At 35.1% G+C, this 20,098-nt stretch overlaps 1 protein-coding gene and 1 pseudogene across 1 annotated transcript; both read right to left on the reverse strand.

Moving 5' to 3' along the window:
- Positions 1-1,186: 1,186 nt before the first annotated feature.
- Positions 1,187-3,226, reverse strand: LOC149559036 (putative L-type lectin-domain containing receptor kinase S.7). Its single transcript, XM_089831216.1, has 2 exons — positions 2,696-3,226; positions 1,187-2,581 (listed from the first exon to the last, which is right to left on the reverse strand). Exons 1-2 carry the CDS (start codon positions 3,224-3,226, stop codon positions 1,187-1,189), a joined length of 1,926 nt encoding a protein of 641 aa, XP_089687342.1.
- Positions 3,227-17,536: 14,310 nt separating this feature from the next.
- LOC149559037 (L-type lectin-domain containing receptor kinase IX.1 pseudogene) lies at positions 17,537-18,256 on the reverse strand (annotated as a pseudogene).
- Between the last annotated feature and the right edge of the window lie 1,842 nt (positions 18,257-20,098).

Consider the following 20,098-nt stretch of genomic DNA (forward strand, 5'->3'; position numbering starts at 1 on the left):
GGTATTAGAGTTGAGTTCTCATCAAGAGAAGCCTTACAGCTTGGAGGAAAGATCTTGAGATGGAGGTTTACAAGTTGGGAAAGACCATTGAAAATTAGAAGATTAAGATACATCTCTTACTACAACAATTGGATGAAGCCAGAGATGCCTTGAGAAGTTTGTCAAAGAGAAGGAAACAGATTGCTATGGCAAAAAATGACACTCAATACAAAGAGATTTGACACCACAAAGTAATTTGCAAATAGTAACTCCTATGAATTTGATGTAGCAATCGCAGATCTAATGGACAAGAATAGAGCTCAAGCTGAGGAAATTAGAAATCTCAAGTTGGAACAAGAATTACAAGCAATATTGCTATGTGAGGTGACTGAACAAAAGAAGAAAGCTATAGAAGACAAGGCCATGATTGAAGAAGACAAGAAAATTTTGGCAAATAGATTGGAAGAAAAATCAATAGAGCTATCTAAGATCTCAAACATGCAATTGAACACCCTAAGCCAAATGATGAATGCCCATCATGAGTTGAATGTCAAGGACATTGAGATAACTACATTGAAGTTGCAGAAAGAACAATTGTAGAATGACCTAAAAAGAGAAAAGGAGTTTGCTAAAAGTTTCAACAAGCCAAATGAAGCCATCAAATACATTGAGAAACTACTGAAATCCCCTAGATCTAGTAAAGACACATTAGGATTGGGTTACACAAGCAATGAAGAAGGAGAATCATCCAAAGTTGCTGAGGAAAGAAACAATAAAGGTAAGAAGTCTAAGTTTGTTAATTTTCTAGCTTCTTTCCTAAGGTTTACATTGCCTAGGTTATTGAAAATGAAGGATAATGAATAAAACAATTGAAACATGAACTCACTATAGTAGTCTAGTTAGAAATCTATAGAAATATCTAGTCAAATCTCTTTACTCATTTAGATTAACCTAAATGACTCATGTCTATGTAAATAATGTGATCCAATTAGAAATGTGGTATTTTGTAGAGAGAAGCCAATTACATATCTCACACAAAACTCTAAATAAAAACACAATTAAACATGAGTATGCATTTTGTGATACTTAGTTCAAAATGGATTACAAACTTTAAAATGAAATAAAAATTTGCAACCTTAAAAGCTTACATGGCCATTGATGGTCCTTATTACCCATCTCTCTCTTTTTTAAGAACATCTTTCTAGTTTCATGGAATTGGTATTTTACCATACATTGGAAATGATGGTAGTTCAAGAGGACCTACAGTGCCACCGTACATGGTTACTGGATAAGTAAGTGGAACATGAGGTACCTGTGCTTCTAATCTCAAAATGTGCATCACTTTTCTCATGCTCGGTCTCGCCTTTGGATGTGGATGAGAACACAACAATCCCAATAGAAGCACCCTCTCGATTTCATTTGCATCAAAATTCCCATTCAACTTCTTATCTGCAGCTGTCAAAAGCTTTCCCTGAGAATGAAGATCCCAAACCCATTCCACCAATCTCCATCCATGGTCTTCTAAGTCGGAGTCAACCACTCGCCTCCCACAAGCAATTTCCAAACACACTGCTCCAAAACTGAACACATCCCATTCAATGCTGGGCTTACGCGATACCACACATTCAGGTGCGATATATCCAACTGTCCCAGCTACTACAGTCGATGCACCATTCCCAAAATTCCCTGCGATTAGTCTTGCCAGCCCAAAATCTCCAATCTTTGCTCTGTAATCAGAATCCAACATTATATTGCTGGACTTCACGTCCCTGTCCACAACACGCTCTTTGCACTCCTCGTGAAGATAAACCAGCGCTGCAGCTATGTCGCAAACAATAACATACCGTCGACTCCAATCCAAACAAGTGCCGGTGAGAATGTACTTGTCAAGACTTCCGTTTGGCAGGAATTCGTAGACGAGAAGCAATTCACCCTTTTCGTGGCAGTGAGACCAACCCAGGAGCTGCATAAGATTACGGTGTCTCAGCTTACTGATAACGGTAACCTCCGAGATGTATTCCTTTTTGCCTTGTTTAGTGCGTTGGGAGATCCTCTTCACGGCGAGAGCCTCTTTTGAGCCCGGCAACACGCCTTTGTAAACATCGCCGAAGCCTCCCCTTCCAAGCTTTTGCTCATGGCTGAAATTATGAGTTGCAGCGCTGAGTTCAGCATAAGAGAATTTTCGCGTTCCATCGGTAAACCATTTGTCCATCTCAACGTCCTCCTTCACGTGACACCTTTGATATCTCCAATAACACAACCCCGCTAAGAGCGCAAGTCCAATAAGGGAGGCGACGACCAATACTAAAACATGATTGTTCTTCGTGGGAATCGGCAAATGGTGAGAATTGAAATCCCAATGGTAAACATTATGCTGGTCCGTTGAATGTGCAGTGGAGACCGAAATGCCGACCATGATTTTCTGAGGAAGGAACTTTGTGAGATCAATGTCATACGATAAAACTGGGGTTTCTGGTTTTTGTTGGCTGGTCGTAAGAAACACGCGAAGAATCTTTGCTCTGCCGTCATAATGCACCCATGACCTCACAATGCCTTCGCCACGAATATCTATTCCAAAATTACTCAACACGGATACGTTTGCCTGCAGAATAAGATCATTATACCGGAAAAAAATACGTTAGAATGAAATAATCATTGAAAAGGAAACTAGGAATTCGGAATGAAAACAACTGAACCTTTAGAGTAATTAATATACCTTTGAAACAATGCTGTTCACATTAATTCCCACGTGATTGTCATCTGGGTCGAACGGATCATTTTTGAAAGTGTCGAACTCCACGGCAACAATTTGATTGGAAGAGTTACCATCAGTGGTGTGGTTAAAGAGACCGAGCCATTGCCCTGTGCAATTTACTGGCGGCTCAGAGTCGAAAGGGGCGAGGAAGAAGGCGAGGCCATCGCCGTATTGGTGTGACTCATCATCGCTTGTAAGAACTTCAAATCTAAAATGAGAAGTAAAATTTACAAGAAAAGAAGAGTTGTCCTCCCAGAGATAAATTTGTTGGTTGTATGTCATCCTAGAAAAAGTGGCCCGTGTTTCGTTTCCAGTTGAGAGTTGCACGAAACTTCCGTTGCTGAAGACTGGCGCAAAGCTGGCGATCCCTTGGAGGTTGAAATTCGTTTGAGGGGGAAAGGTGAAATTCGTTGGAGCTTGCTCTTTGCCAAAGACGAAACCAACAAATACAAAACAAGTGAATACCAAGAGCAGAGATGAGATGTTTGCCATGTGGGCAATCTATTCCACTGACACAAATGACATAAAACCTCAATTATCGACGGTTTAACTAAGGCTCGTTTAAAATTAAAGTTTATTGAACAAATCCGCTTTGTTATGTCCCAAATTTCTGTATTATGTTACGCGACGTCAAATTCCTCTTCCTACTCAAGTCCGCCTTGCTGTTTGTCTCTGAAGTTTTCTAACCTCCCTTTTTATTATGAGAAGGGCCAACTGATTGTATTAAAGAAATATTAATATATTTTATGTTCTGTCACGGTGTTTTAAAAGATACCAGCTATGTACATCAAAAATCAAATTATTTTTCTTCAAATCTCGGAAAACACAGTATTTCTTTTTCTATTTTTTTACTATTTTCCATTACAAAACATTCAGATCATGAATAACAATGCTGAAAATTTCAGTGAAATATAAAAATAATACAAACTTAGTGTGACTTTCAATATATAAATAATGTAATTGTTAAATTTACATTATTTCCACAGGTCATATTTCCTTTATCTCTAAAATATAACACAATTTGAATCATAATTAAAAGCTTACACATACAAAATCTCTTGTTCATATATAATAAAATAAAATGATAATTAAAAAGTTACAATTTACAAAATTAGAATAAAATCAAAATATGTACTAAAGATAAGAAAAAAGGAAAAATAACTAAATTTCTAATCTTTTAATGTTCTTTGATATGTGCTTGACTCTTAAAATTACGACTTGGTGTACATCACATAGTTGAAATATCGATGCATAAATATGATGTTTTACAAATGTCCACTATACATAGAAAATGTTGGTCATGTTTTCACTTTGTGCCTATCTGAATATATATAAAAGTGAATGTTCTAGTTTTCTTTGGAAAATTAGGGTTTGGTGTTCTTAATTTTCTTAACCCTACAAATACCCTAATTTTGTTTCATCAGAAATGTGTTTCCCTAGAAAAACTTTTGGGTTAGGTTCCTCTTCATTTTATTTTTGAGCTGGAAAAATCTTTTTAAAATATTCCTTTATGTTTCCAAGAACCTTTTAAATGGTTATTCACATTGTCTCCTAAAGTTCCCGAAATGATCTTTAACCATCAAATCTCCCTAAGATCAATGGCGGTTGCTATGTCGGCATAAGAAACAACTTGCCTTTTACCGCTAGCGACATGTTAACCAAAGAACAATTATAAGTAGGACCCAGTTGGTAAGTAAACATGGTTTCAAGATAAGTTAACTGCACCATCAAATCTCCTTGAGATCGGTGATGGTTGCTTTGTTGTTATGGAAATTTGCATGAGCTTTACCGCTAGCGACATGGCAACTACCCTCAAAAAGAAAATATGGTGGGACAAAACTTAAAGGCGATGCTGAGAATTTACCTGTCATTAATAGCTTCACCAACATGTCAACTTGTCAAAAAATTTAGTTGCCACTAAGGATGCGCACTAACAGAAAGGTATTGTTGATCCGCGCCATCAAATCTCTCCAAGATTGATGGTGATCGCATTGTCACTATGAAAACTTGCTTGAACTTTACTGCTCGCAATATGGCAACCAAAGGAAAGTTATGTGGGCCCACCACATTTACAATAAAATAATCATAAAGTTTTAACCGTCTAATCAAGGCATCATCAACAATGGTCACTGTGTCACCATGAGAAGTTGCTCGATGTTTACCCTTAGCGACATAGTGAGAATGTGACACGTGTCCAAAGGCACAAGTGGGTTTGGTGTAACTTGCTAGCAGTGAAATGAAAGACTTGTGTGGAAAGATTTAATTGGTTTGATTGTCAACTTGGAGGGTTGACGCTGAGTCATCAAAGATTTTGTTCCTCAATCATTAGATTTTTCAAAAATCGATAGCTTGTTTCTAAAACTAGAAGGTGGTGCCACTCTATTTTTCTGTATGATCCTCGTGCAAAGTAAAAACCAGGGATATATTGTAGAACTCAAAGATTTTCTTCGTGCAGACATATTTCTAATTTTCCAAGAGCAAGAACCTATTGAAGAAGCTTTTCCTGCCTGATAGAATTGTGAAAGAAATTTTTGTATCAGCGACTTACTGCAAGTTTCAAAGAAGAAATAGGAGAAGCAAGTATCTTAGCCCATATATCACTTAGAGAATTCTAGTTTTTTTGCATTACTATCATCAAATATGCCTCCAAAGAAGGATTTTTCTGGAAAAGTAGAATATGCTAGTAGGAATATACATGATGACTTTCTAGAACAATTTCAAACTAAGTCTGAGTGAGTCAGCTCAAATAAAAAGCTAATTCCTGTGAATCATAGGCTCAACATTGCAGATGGTTTATATGATCAAGGGAATTGGATTAGGGATATTATTACTTCTAAAACAAGGCTCCAACTTTTTAAGGAATGGTTTCTAAAAAGGAAGTTGTTTTCCCCCATGGAAATATTTGGAATTTTGATTTGGGTAAATTAGTGGTCCCTAGCATTTTCATGGATTGAGACCTTCTTACAGCCATAGCCCAAAATTATGAACCAGTAGCTAGGGTGGTGAGGAGATTAGACGGGGAATGTATGATAAGAATTAATGCTGAAGAAAAATTTGAGAGGTTTATGGGTTGAAGCCACTCATATATTACCATAAGATCATTGACTTTCAAGGTTTGGAAAAGGAGTATCTATTTGAAAAGGATCAAGTTAGGCAAGATGCATTAAGAGGGCACCTGACCACAATTGGAAATTTGACCTTTGTTACAGCATCAACCAAGGAGCCTTTCAAGAAGCAATTTTTCAATACTAGGGCCATAGACATTTACATGACTTTATGTAGGGTTTTTGGTGAGGATGAACAAAATTCTATGCCCATAATGTTCATGTACATGATGACACACATTTCTTCTTTTGGTGTGGAAATCATCTTTAATTTTGCATCTTATTTAGCAAAGGAAATTCATGTAGGACTGGGTGGGATTGCAAAGAGCAAAGTTGAGAAAATATTTGGCCATTATTTATTGTTAATGCATATGTTCTTATTTAAAGGGGTTACTTACTTTGAAAAAGAGATGGTTATAAACAAAGAAAATCAGGGAGAAGCTCTACCAGTCCAGTTTTGGAGTGTAGATATGACCTAGGATGCAGAGGAGGCTAGCTTTGTTAGATTTGATAGATACTTCACATCTAGGTTGAGAAACCTCATATTAAGGGACAATCATAGAATTCCGAAGGCACTGCTAGATTTTATCAGACCTATGGACAATCCTTCTAGTTTGAAGGTATCCCACATTTGAGAAGATATTATACCCCACCCTTTATCTACAATTTTTAGAGTATATGGTTTACAAGGGACTCCCCATCTACTTCCTTACCAAGTGCCTCTAAAGGTAGGGATAACTAAAATGCTATGGCAGATAGGTGGATTGGAGGAAGCACAGTTGACTGGTAGGTCTTGGGGCTCAATTTTCCCATCTTGTATTGTTTTTGACCAATTCATAATCACTAAGGGTGGTTGGTTGTTCCTATATAAAATTTTGAACTAGTATAAAATGGCTGTCTCCCATGCTTGTTTTAATGATAGTGAGGGATTTTTTGATATTTTTAGACGAAGGGCTAAGACTGGTGCCAAGGATCATCAACCCTACTTCCCTAAGGACATAATAAGGAATGAATTCTCTCTCCAAGAGAAAGAGATTAAAAAGGAGAAGTGGAGAGTTTACTCTAGGGTTTTAGAATTCATTAATTATTTTGATAAGGATTATAAGCCTCTAGAAGATGCCAAGATAGAGGCAGATAAATTAAATAAATTGATGATCACTTTTCCAAAGATCATGGAGGCTATGAATGAGAAGAAATTATTTTTATTTATTCTTATCCTGATAAGACTTGAGAGGTCATGAGAAGGTTGTCTTTCACCCCTACAGTTGGATTAGGGAAATTAGTTATTCAAAGAAGACCTATCTACAATATAATTCATAGTAGAAGGCCTATAATCGATAAAGGAGAACAAATAATTGGCTCAACTAGTGCTATTCTAGAGGAGAGGCCTAATGAGCTCATGCCCAAGAGGTAGAAGGTAGAAGAAAAACAAGTGCCTCAAATAGAGGAGTATTCACCCACTCAGTCCCCATTACACATAAGAGATGAATAGCTCACTAAGGAGTAGATGGAATAGTTGGGGTCCAAAGGGGGAGTTTTCATTACTGCATCAGAGTTGGAAGAGGGAAATCCTCAAGAACCTCTTATGCCAAGCCTTGAGTTGACTATTGTTGATTACAAAGGATGGGAGTTGGACCCTGTTGTAGAATAGGCTAGCCATTAATTTATTTTTGATGATAATTTTGTTAAGACTAGAGCCTTTTATCAGTTTTCTTGGAGGACAAATATTGGAATTTTTGAAGAGAGATGTAATAAAATGAAAACAAGGAATCCTGAGATGGAGGAGGTAGATCTACAGAACCAAATAAAGGATGAAATGATGCAAGAGTTTAAAAGCTTGAGCCCTAAAGAAGGAAGGAAAATGATAAAATCATCTGGGGTTCTGTTGCTACCAAATTGGGATATTGCTAATGCAATGGTTTTTAATTATGTCACCAAAAAATTAAATGCAGATGAGAAGGTGAAGAAAGAGATGAAAGGTGCCAAGTTCAGTGAGGATCATGTTGCATTGGTAATCTAGTCAATGAGAAAAGAATCCAAAGCTAGCTCTCTTCCTAGCCTAATGATACCAGCCTGATAGGAAATTTAAATGTAACATAGAGACTTGAAGAAACTACAAGTGAAGAAGCCACAGAGCTAGTTGTTGGATCAACCAATTTCACCCGAGCCAAAACTCAAAGGGATAAAAGAGAAAGATGGAATTACAGGATAAGTATGAAAAAAAATTAGCTACCTATAATAGAGAGGTTCAAAAGAGAACTAAACTTGAAAATAAGTTGATGTGACGACTAGGATCACTTATCCTTATCTACCAGTGGAGCCTTTTAAATCCACTCCTCTTATTGAAATTTTGGATACACCAAAGAGACCTCAGTATTACACTATAGAGGAATTTGAGAAGAAAAGAGTAAACTGTGGGCGTTGGATGTAGAGTTAGATATCCAATATGAGGATAGGTTAAGGAAAGCCAACATGTATTTAGTTAATAAGATTTATTGGCCAACATTTTATGAGCAATTAGCAAAGGTAATAAATATATGGGAGGATCTGAAAGCAAGTGATGATGCTCTAAACCCAATTATCAATAAGTGGAACAAGAGGGACAAGGATGTCACTCTTTTGTGCTTTTCAGTTATTACTATGTCTTGTGAACATATAGAAGAGACTTATGAATTGATTAATGATATCTCCAAGTTTGATGATAAGAGAACTATATTGCAGAGGAGAATCGTTAATTATCTTGAAAAATATAAGAGTAAAAGTTTTAGACTCTTCCCCAATGCCCTAGATAAAAAGAATAAGTTGAAGAATAAAGAGTAATGGGCCTAGGAACTAAATGACCTATTATGTATTTAGATGAATAGAGTCATAAATGAAAAGGGAAATGCATGGTGGGCAGCTACAACTAAAGAAGTTGTAAAAGTGCAATTATTTTATGATTCTTTGAGGGAAGATATTTTTGAAATTGACATAATTGGAGAATATGTAATAAAAAAAAAATGATATTCTAAATTTTAATTGGCTGGATGACACATGTTTTGACAAGTGGATGGAAGATTTTGTTCATGCAAAACAATTGTAATATGGTGAAATTGACGATGAAGATATGGAACAAGATGAAGTGCAAACAATTGACACATCAATAAAAGCAGAAGAGGATAGAGGTAAGCAACAAATTGCAATTACAAGCACAGAGGCCCAAATAGATGACTTCACAAAAGGACAACTAATGGTGACTATTGATCTGTTAGTGCAATATGACATGAATGGAGAACCTCAGGTTTAGTTCAGTTTTCAAGTACCAAGACAAGGCCCATCACATGCAAGACCAATGATCACACATTTCGAGGAAGAACAACAATAACAAAGCTAATCATAAAGTCCTTAGCAATGAAAGGTGCAAAAGAAGTGGTCCCACAAGAGAATATTCGTGATGAAAGACATTTTGTTGCACCAATTTTTTTCTTTTGTGATAGTAACATTGTAATTGTCTTTAGGACAACTGTCAATATTCTCTATGTATGAAGTTTTTTGCATCTCACACTATATAAGTGAGATTCCAAGGCTAGAGAAGGGGTCCAATTTATTGTATAACTTTTAGTTCTGCTAGTCTATTTTGGTCCAGTGTCCTTGATGTCAGCTCTTTAATGTATTTTCTTTACAAGTCTAAGAATACATTAATTTTTCATTATCATGGTGTCTTATTTTGAGTTGTTTTGAGTATTATCCAATGTTACATAATTTTCAAAAAGAATTAATACAAAGATGAACTGTCCCCATATCTTTTCTCTCTAAATCTTGTCTCCATTTTTATGGTCTGTTTATTTTTAGATTATATGAGCAAACCTTGTTTAGTTTAATACAACTAGGATAAGTTGTATGTTAATTCATTATTGCTTTTGATTCAATGAATTGGGTAAATGTTTCAATGAATGTGATAGGATTTCCAGGCAATAACAAGGATTTATGTAAGAATGAGTTTTAGAAAGAATTTTTGATGATATTGATTGTAATATAGTCAATTAGGTCAAGAAATTAGATAGAATATGAATCCCAATGGATGAGGCAATGATCAATTATTTCATTTAGCATATGAAAAGATCATAGAAAGATGTCAAGCACACATCTAAAAAAATCAATATTAATTTTACTTTAAATGTATGAAGAATGCCATAGCCAATCAGTACTTGTTTACATTCAACCTTTGAGACTTAGCTGCTATTTCCCAGAATTATTTGTAGCTATGAGAAGAATTGTGACCAATCTACTGTAAGGGATGAATATTATTATAAAATGTCATGGAATGAATGAAATGTGAATGTAGTATCAAATTGTGAATCTTTTATACCTTGGGTGCACCTGCCTTGGTTTTACAGAGCCAAAAGAGTACAAAATCTTTTATAATTTTTGTTAAAGTTGGGTCTAGATCTGAAGATTATCTAGCTGTTTATGGGAAATAGCTAATCCTTAGGTTATTTTGATCTTAATTATCTTGGTATCAGGTATCCTTATTACTTTGTAGTGTAAAAACACAAATAGAACAAAAGACATAATTTAAATGAAATAAAATTAATAGCCTAAAAACATACACTATGATGGCCTGAATTTTCACCAAGCTTAAAATTTTTGAATTATTATAAAAATCAAGAAGAAAACATATCCTCATGTTTTGGGTTTCTTAAAGTTCTATCATTTCTCATGAAAAAATCCTAAATTGTTTTTCATACCTTATAGTTTTAACAAGTCATTCATGAGTTGGTATGCAAATAATAAATAGGGATACAATAAAAATTTGGTTATAAGGTTTAATTTTCCATATCCCTAAGTCCTTTTTTTTATTTTTTATGTTATAAAGTTGTGGTCCTAAGTTCTTTAAGTTGCGAAGTCATGAAAATATTTTGATTGTTTTATCTCTCTATTATGTTGTTTAATTATTTTGAGGATCGTGAATTTGTGAAGTAGTCAATGAAAAGGTTATCGCGACATCATGGACAATATAGCTAATCAAAGTTAAGGTTGAAAAGTGGAGATAAGCTTAGATTTGTGGGGTTGCAGCTTGTGGTTTGCTTAGTAATTTTTAAGTTGTGAAGCTACGAATTATAACTATGGTTACCAAAACTTAAGTTATCACTACATCTCTTATGGTTAAAAATAACATGAGGTTAGGGTGGAGAAGTGGAGATAACTAATGATCACAACATCACAAGGTTAAATCATGAGTTAATTTGTATGGATGCAAAATCGTGAAAAGGATGACAGTTAGATCTGAAGTAGTGTCCATAGCATCATGACGTTAAAAGATGTCATGTTGCTAACCTTTGTGAAATGGTGAAATGGTTAAAGATAAATTTTTTGCAGCAGCACGAGTATGGAGGGTGTTAAGTCATAAACCATGAACATTTAGCAATGAGGGCCAACAGATAGGTGTTGCTACTTTGCGAGGTTAAAAGGTATGTTAAGAAAATAAGCTACGATGAGGAGATATAAGAATTGTCATGGTCATGGTAAGATTTTAAGGTAGAGATGTTGCGATAAAGGGTTGAGTAATTGCATGATATGGATCATTGCATCATTGGGGTTAGTGAGACAAATAGTTTAACTATTGCAAGATAGTTTAACGGAGCAATAATACTTGTTTTAATAGTTAATGCTACATCTTCGCTATGTTAAATGATAAGCTCTTAACTATTGTGATGTTTTGGAGAAGGTTAAGGGAAGGTTTTGTTGCTTCGTGGGTCTATATGGTGAACAAGAAGACATCATGGCAACATAGAGATTAGTGCATATTGCAACACTGCAGGGTTAAGTTGGTAGTTAAAAAAATTGAGTGGTGAAGCTATGAAATGGTTACAATAACCATTTTTGCATAGTCATTGCCAAAAGCGAAAAGATTCATGAAGCCACCAAGAAGTGGAGAAAAGAAGTTAATTTCTACATCTCTACTTTAAATTTTAAAGGTAAAAAAACAAAGATTAAAGTGCATATCCAAGATAGAAATAGATGATGAGTTGGAAGTACAAACAATGTAAATTTTGAAGATAGGGCAACTTTTGAAGTACTAGAAAGATTTCATGCATGTCATTTTAATCCCATTAATGTCATGCTTTGATTTGCAGAAAAGGATAAAAAGTAAAAAGAGCCTAAATTTTGTTACTAGTTGCATAGTGTTTAAAATTTCATAGCAAAGTTGAAGTTGCAGAGTGAATTCTAGTAGACAGAGTTCAATAGTGTTGTGATAATTTGAAGCAATGGTGCAATAGGAGGGAGAGTTAATTGCACAAGCTCAAGTTGAAGAAGCTTCAATGAGGTTCTTCAAAAGGGAAAAGCCCTAGCCCTTTTGCTGAAGAATGGCTGCATTTCTTACTAGGATCATCAAACCTTCAAATTGCAAATGATCATGCTTTCAGGGATCCATATAATTTATGCAGAGATGCAGAGGTGTTGGATAGAAATGGGCATGAATTATTTTGGTACTTTTACAAGAACAGGCTAGAAAAGGTTCCTATATCTATCCCTTGGAATAGGAATCTGGGAAAATTGATAGTGCCTGAAGTCTTTATTGATATTGATTTGATGAAGGAATTGATTAAATCATACAATCCTTTCAACAAATCATTCCATAAGAAGGAAAAAAGTATACTCTACTCGTTGGATAAGGAATCTTTTATTAAAACTTTCAACTTAGGGGAACCTATATCATTGCCAATTGACTTGAAGAAATTGGATGAGAATTTCAATAACCATAAGAATTTCTACACTAGTAGGACCATGCTGAGACACATTCCAAAGTCAAGAAAGGAACAAGCAGATGTACCAAAGAAGCTAGGAGATTATGTGCCTCTAGGGCATTTCAAAAGATATCTTTAGAACACATTTTTAGGTTTGAATAAGGTCTTAGGTTCATATGGGACTATGAATGGTATTGGTGAACTCTATATCATGGCATTGAATATTAAGGACCCACACACCAATGTTGGGTATGACTTTGTCCCATACATAATCAATTGCATTCATGATGAGATTATTGTAGCCCAAGAGGGAAGATTGGAGAATTTCAAATTTCATTATTACTCCCTACTGATGCATTTGATTTTGTACAAGAATGTTGGATACATTGATCAAAGCTTCATTGAAAGGATAGAAGAATTCAGAGAAAATCTACCTATGTAGCAATGGATAAGGGTATGGCAACGATTCTACCCTTATTCAAATGCTATTTCATTTTATAATGATTTTGTCTACCCTATTTTAAATATGTTGGGAGCTATAGTAGAAAGGGTTTCTAGAAATGTTAGGAAATTGATAAAGCCCTCTAGATGCTTTGATGAAGGAAAATAGTTAGGGAATGATTGTGGAAGCATCTTTCTATTTGAAGATTACACAATCATTAGGGTTTTTAGGTGTCCTCAAAGACCACATCTTCTCCCGAAGTTTTTCCCAAAGAGGCTAGGAGTTGTAGAATTCTTCTGGCAACTAATTTCAACAAATAGGGATTATTTGGATTGAAATGTCAGAAAGGGGACATTCTTATGTAGATGCTCTAAGATTTGGGATTTCAACATTGGTAAAAATGCAATTGAAGAAACTAATGCATTTCTTATAGATTACAAATTGACTACTTCCCCTATATGAATATATGATCCATGCAATGTTGTTAGGAATTCTTTAAAGAAAATGAGGGGTTACAACTTGCCCGCAACCAAATGTTTATGGAAAGAGGATGTAATTGTAGATTACCTAGATGACAATATATGTAGAGAAGGGATGATAAATTGGAGAGATATAATGAGTTTTGAAGAAGAAATGAAGAAAATTGACCCATATTTTAAGGGATTTTTATCATGAAGAGGGTTGTTGGCCAAGGTTTAATAAGTATATTAATAATTTTGACTAGATTTTAGCTCAAGTTCCAAAAGAGATTAAAAAAATAGAGTCAATCTTGAATCTACTAAACGAGATATGGTAGTAGAGGTGATTGATGATGAAGAACAACCAGAATGCTCAGCATGGGCTCAACATAGCAAGAAGAAACAAAAATTGATAGAGATTCCACAAAGGGAAAGAGAGAAAGCCTTGTAAATTATGTCAAAGGAGCAACCAATATTTTGATGATGTGAGGCAAAGCTTCCTAATGGCTCAAGCTAATGAAGATGATCAAAGGGAAAAGAATTTGGAGCTTCAAGCCAGAATGGTAGATGATAGAATTGTTGAGGCCAGAGAATTTATGAATGATGAAAACTTCATAAAAAGAGAAGATTTTAAAAGCTTCTTGTTCAAGTTAAAATAAAATGAATTTCCTTGCAATTGAAACCAGGTGACTCTAATGGAAAAGTATTAGAGATAGTCAAGAGGCTATAGAAGTATGATCTTGAGAGTGAGAAGTTGACTATTGATTATGCAAGAGAGCTGATACAAAGAAGTGGTATGATTGTCTTCCCAGGATGGGAAAGTAGTTCCTCATTCATGTTGGATCAAATGAGGAGACAAGAAAAAAATATTTTATTTTTTAAGATTTTAATCAACAAGGGGAATTGAGAGGGTCCAGTTATAGCATTGATGCTCAAACCATGGCAATATGGACCTTGGCTCTAGAGAATCAAAAATTGACTCTCATTGAAATCAAAAAGCCCCCTAGTGGGAATGTGATCTTTTGGAATGTTCATTCCAAATTAAGCAGTGAGATTTAAGGATTGATGACTTCATCATCTTTGCTAGGTAAGAATAGAATTGATGTATTGGACGAATAATTGTATATAACATATGATAGGTATGTCAATACAAAGAGACATTTTGTAGAGGAGATCAAAGGCATATGTCCTAGAACAGAGGAATCTCTGGTTGGAAAAAAAAATAGGAGCATAAAAAAACATTGCTAAGAAAAAGGTATGCAAACAAAGGGCTATACACTAGATACAGGCAATATACTAGGCCAATCTATGGTTACTAATGAGGAAGAATTAGAATCAAGAAAAGAAATAGAAATCTAAACTATAAAAAAATTGTTGATTCATAAGATAAATTCTTTAAAATATGCTTCACAAAATGTATGTAGTAGCTATATTGTTTTGCAGGGGGCATAATATCAATGTTCTGAGGCAACCTCATTATTATCTTCCTTATTCACAACATGGGGCCCATATACATAGTTTTTTGAAAACCTTTTACCCATGCTGACACAGAAAAATATTTTCCAAAGGGAGTAATTATCTCTGTACAGAAATTGATTCGTAGGGTAAAGGAATTAAATGATTTATTCTTAGAGAAATTATAGTTAATTTAGAATAAAATGAAAGCAATTACCATAGGGACTCCTAATTTTGTGCCCAGTATTGCTAATGAAAATGGGAATGTAAGAGATTGGTAGGAATGGTCATCTTCCTTTGATGACATTCTAAAATATGCCAGATTTATGGCATATTGTAACAATGGGGCAGATGTCATGGTAGTATATGGCATGATTGATGTTTTGTATAAGTTGGAATTAGATATGGGAAAGGTAATTCTAGAGGTTAAAGACATCATAGATGCCAAATGGAATAAATTTCGTCAATAATCAAACATGATTAGAGATGCCACTTGGCCAAATGTTGAAACTATTATTGCAATTTGGGAGGTCATAGCTAGCATAAAGGCCTTACCATCCAGGGATAATGATTAAATAGTTGAAATCAGAAATAAAAGGTACAAAGGACAAAACAGAGAAAATACAATGATAGTGATAGGTTGTTGAAGTTCACACATGTTCATCTTGGAGATACTTGAAGAAAAGTTGCCACCTGCCAATTCTAGAACTATTGCCCTACTTTTGTCCAAGTTCAAAGAATGTTTGTAAAAAGGAAATATCAAGAATGTCTTTGTACTTTATTTTTTAATCAAATTTTGACAATTGTCCTCCCATTTGAAGCTTGTTGCAATCCTTGTCTATAAAAGGATTTCCAAGATGGGAGCTGAGGGTCCAAGTTTTGTTTTATTTTAGTGTGTATGCTATTTAAAGTCAGTCTAGATTTTATGTCAATTATGTGTTGTCTCAATTTTTGTACTCTAAGAATATACTAGATATTGAATGACAAATTTTTCAAGTTCTGAGCTTTATTTTGAGTTTTGTCTCATAAATGTATTGTTCTCAAGAAGATTAATACAAGAGGAAGTGTTGAAGATCTGTGTCTTTAAATTTTGTCTCCATTTTCATATGTTTGTTACTTGAGATTGAGTGAACAAAGTTCATTTCAATGTAATGCAACTAGGATAGATATTGTATGTCAATTCATTATTTCTTTTAATTCAAGCAATTAAGTAAAAGTTTCTATGAATTGATAGGGTTTCATAATATATGGGAGGGATATAATAAGAATGGGATTTAGGGTTAATAGCTAATAAATTTAATTGTGAGTCAATTAAGTAGATCAAGATTTACTGACATGATTATGTGTAACAATGGATAAGACACTGTTTGAGATAAAAATTGAATTAGTCCTTTAGTTGCATAATTCACACTTAAAATAAAAATCCCATATAAATAGATAGAAACATGAGGAAAATGAGGCCTAAGAAGTATTTTCTCTTATAAATCAATTTAAATTAAATAGTAGGATAAATATTTTTGGTAAGATTGGAATTTTATTTCCTTCTACACTCATTTGAGAAATTTCAAATGCCTATGTACATACCTCCTCTAACACGCTTTCTTTTTTGGCTTAATTATTTACCTAAGCATTGAGCTTAATATTAGACAAGCTTCTTGTTCACTTTTTCTTGTTAGACATAGCTTAGAGTTGAAATGGGTGAGAAAGAAGGTAATACCATCATTGTAAGGGGATGGATAGGAATCTTTTTTTGAAATGTAAAAGCTAAAAGAAGTAAAATTTGCAATAAAGGAAGAGTTATCCCATAGATAAATTGGTTGATTGTATATTTTCTTGGAAAGAGACACCTCGGATTTGTCTTTAGTTGAGAGTTACCCACAACTCACATTGGGTAAGGGAAGAAATTAACAATGATGTTTTTCGACATCTTTCAAAGATGAGAAATAAAAATAATATCATATATCAAATTTGTAGCAATCAATACTTTAGGATAATTAACAATACGAAATAATAGAAGAAACTACACATGAAATGAATAACAAATAACACAAATATAATTGGGAAACATCATTGTGAGAAAAACTTGCAAAGACACCTATTTTTTTCTTCGGCACAAGAATTCATACAATAGATTACTAGGGCCACCCTTAAACTTCACACACTAAGAAAAAAGTAAGCTTGCGAAAAATAAGTCAACTTTGACTATTTAACACTTTTAGTCTTAGAATGAAGCCAACCACCAAAAATAATAATTCCAGTCTCACAATACTTTAGGAAAATTAACAATACTGAACAATACTAAGAGTCGCCCAATTTATAACTTTTTTCTAGTTTCATGGAACTGGTATTTTACCATACATTGGAAATGGGGTAGTTCAAAAGGACCTACGATGCCACCGTACAAGGTTATTGGATAAGTGAGCGGAACTTGGGGTACCTCTGCTTCTAATCTCAAAATATTCACCACTTTTCTCATGTTCGGTCTTGCTATCGGATGGGGATGAGAACACAACAATCCCAACATGAGCACCCTCTCCATCTCATTCACATCAAAATCCCCATTCAACCTCTCATCTGCTACTGTAAAAAGCTTTCCTTGTTAGAAGATGCCAAACTCATTCCACCACTCTCCATCCTTGGTCTTCTAAATCAGAGTCCACCACTCGCCTCCCACAAGCAATTTCCAAACACACTGCTCCAAAGCTGAACACATCCCATTCAATGTTGGGCTTGCGCGATACAACACATTTAGGTGCAATATATCTAACCGTCCTAGCTATAACAGTCGATGCACCATTTCCAAAATTACCTACAATCAGTCTTGCCAGTCCAAAATCTCCAAGCTTTGCTCTGTAATTAGAATCCAACATTATATTGTTGGACTTGACGTCCCTGTGCACAACACGCTCTTTGCACTCCTTGTGAAGATAAACCAGTGCTGCAGCTATGTCGCAAACGATAACATACCTTTGACCCCAATCCAAACAAGTTTCGAAGAAAATGTACTTGTCCAGACTTTCGTTTGATAGGAATTCGTAGACAAGAAGCAATTCGCCCTTTTTATGGCAGTGGGACCAACCCAAAAGCTGCACAAGGTTACGGTGTCTCAGCTTACTGATAATGGTGACCTCTGAGATGTATTCCTTTTTTCCTTGTTTGGAGCGTTGGGAGATCCTCTTGATGGCCACAGCCTCTTTTGAGCTAGGCAACACGCCTCTGTAAATATCGCCAAAACCTCCCCTTTTGAGCTTTTGCTCATGGCTGAAATTATGAGTTGTAGCGTGGAGCTCAGCATGAGAGAACTTGCGTGGTCCTTCAGCAAACCGTTTGTCCATCTCAAAGTCCTCCTCCTTCAATGTGACACCTTTTATATCTCCAATAACACAACCCTGCTAAGAGCGCAAGTCCGGCCACCGTAGAGATGCAGGCAACGGTCGGTACTAAAACATGATTGTTTTTTGTGGGAATCGACAAATGCTGAGAATTGAAATCCCAATAGTAAATATCATGTTGGTCCGTTGAATGTGCACTTATGGAGGCTGAAATGTCGACCATGATTTTCTTGGAAGAAATTTTGTGAGATCAATGTCATACAATAAAATTGGGGTTTCTAGTTTTTGTTGGCTGGTCATAAGAAATGCGTGAAGCATCTTTTTTGTGCCGTCGTAATGCACGCATGCCTCCACCATGTTTCCGCTACGAATATCTCTTCCCAAATTAATATACACAGATACGTTTGCCTGAAGAATAAGATCATTATAGCTGAAAAAAATACGTTAGAAAGAAAAGATCTTCTGAAAGGAAACTAGAAAAAGTTATAATATAACCAGCCAAAACTAGCAAATGCAAAATAAGAGTGTCCCATCAATAGCAGAGGTGAGATGTTTGCCATTTTGGGCAATGAACTCCTTTCTTTTCTTCTCTTATTGTAGTAACTCATCTGCTTAAGTTGTATAACCTCTCACTTGTGTCTGTGGACTAATTCTATTTACAGAAATGACATAAAACCTCAATTATTAGTGGTCTAATTAAGGCTCGTTAAATATTAAAGTTCTTCGAGCAAGCAGTGGAGTGGTCCACCCGCTCCATATGTAATCGCTTAGTTATGTCCCCACTTTCTATATCATACTCCACTTTCTATATCATACTCCTCGACTTCAGATTCTTCTTTTCAACCAACTCAGACTTGTTGTATATCTTCCGAGGTTTTGTTACCTCCCAAGCATCTTTTTATTAAGAGAGGAGCCAAAGAATTGTGTTAAAGCAATATTAATATATTATATGTTCTGTTAGGAACAATTTGAAGGCAAAGAGATACAAATACACAGAAATAAAACTGATTTTATTGTCTTACTGTCTTGCTGAAATACATTACATAAGGCCTCTATTTATAGAGGTTTGAGAAGTCTCTCTAGAATACACCAAATATTTTACAAATGCTATAATATTAAATATGGAATTAAATATGAGCGGCTTAAGTTACGGCTGGAGCAGCTGATTGTCTCCTATTTATTATGGATGGCTAAGAGTGTGGGCTAGACGGTGGACTGTCTATTGTGCAATTACTTTGGACAGTGGGTGGTTGCAGAAATTAATACCACCAACACTCCCCCTTAATTTCTATCATTAACAAATTTTCTATTAGTAATACCCAATTTCTCCCGCAGATATTCAAAGTTATTCTTTGGCAATGCCTTAGTGGAAATATCTACCAATTGATCTTTAGATTTGCAAAACTGGAGGTAGATTTCTCCATTGTTGACTAGTTCTCTAATGAAGTGGTACCTTGTATCAATATGTTTGCTCCTCTTATGAAATACATAATTTTTAGATAATGCTATTGTTGATTTGTTATCACAAAGAATTGATGTTGATTCCTTTTGATGATGGTGAAGATCAAACAAAATTTGATGCATCCATACTACTTGACATGTTGTGGAAGTGGCAGCTACATATTTTGCTTCAGCTGATGAGATCATCACTATAGGTTGCTTCTTTGATGCCCATGACATGGCTCCTAATCCAAGGTGAAAGATATATCCGGAAGTACTCTTCCTATCATCAATGCTACCTAGAAAACCACTGTCAATATAACCAATCAAACCAAAAATGTTAGCTTTGGAATATAGGATTCCATATGTTGTTGTTCCTACAATATATCTCAATATCCTTTTTCC

Source organism: Cupressus sempervirens, chromosome 5 (genome assembly GCF_028749045.1).
Source record: "Cupressus sempervirens isolate cs-2001-9-10 chromosome 5, ASM2874904v1, whole genome shotgun sequence".
NCBI classification, from domain to species: Eukaryota; Viridiplantae; Streptophyta; class Pinopsida; order Cupressales; family Cupressaceae; genus Cupressus; species Cupressus sempervirens.

Excerpts from the sequence above, each read along its gene's own strand:
- LOC149559036 (XM_089831216.1), bottom strand. The coding sequence starts at position 3,226 with ATGGCAAACATCTCATCTCTGCTCTTGGTATTCACTTGTTTTGTATTT. Across the intron at positions 2,582-2,695 it reads TGAACAGCATTGTTTCAAAG|GCAAACGTATCCGTGTTGAG; the intron begins GTATATTAATTA and ends CTTATTCTGCAG.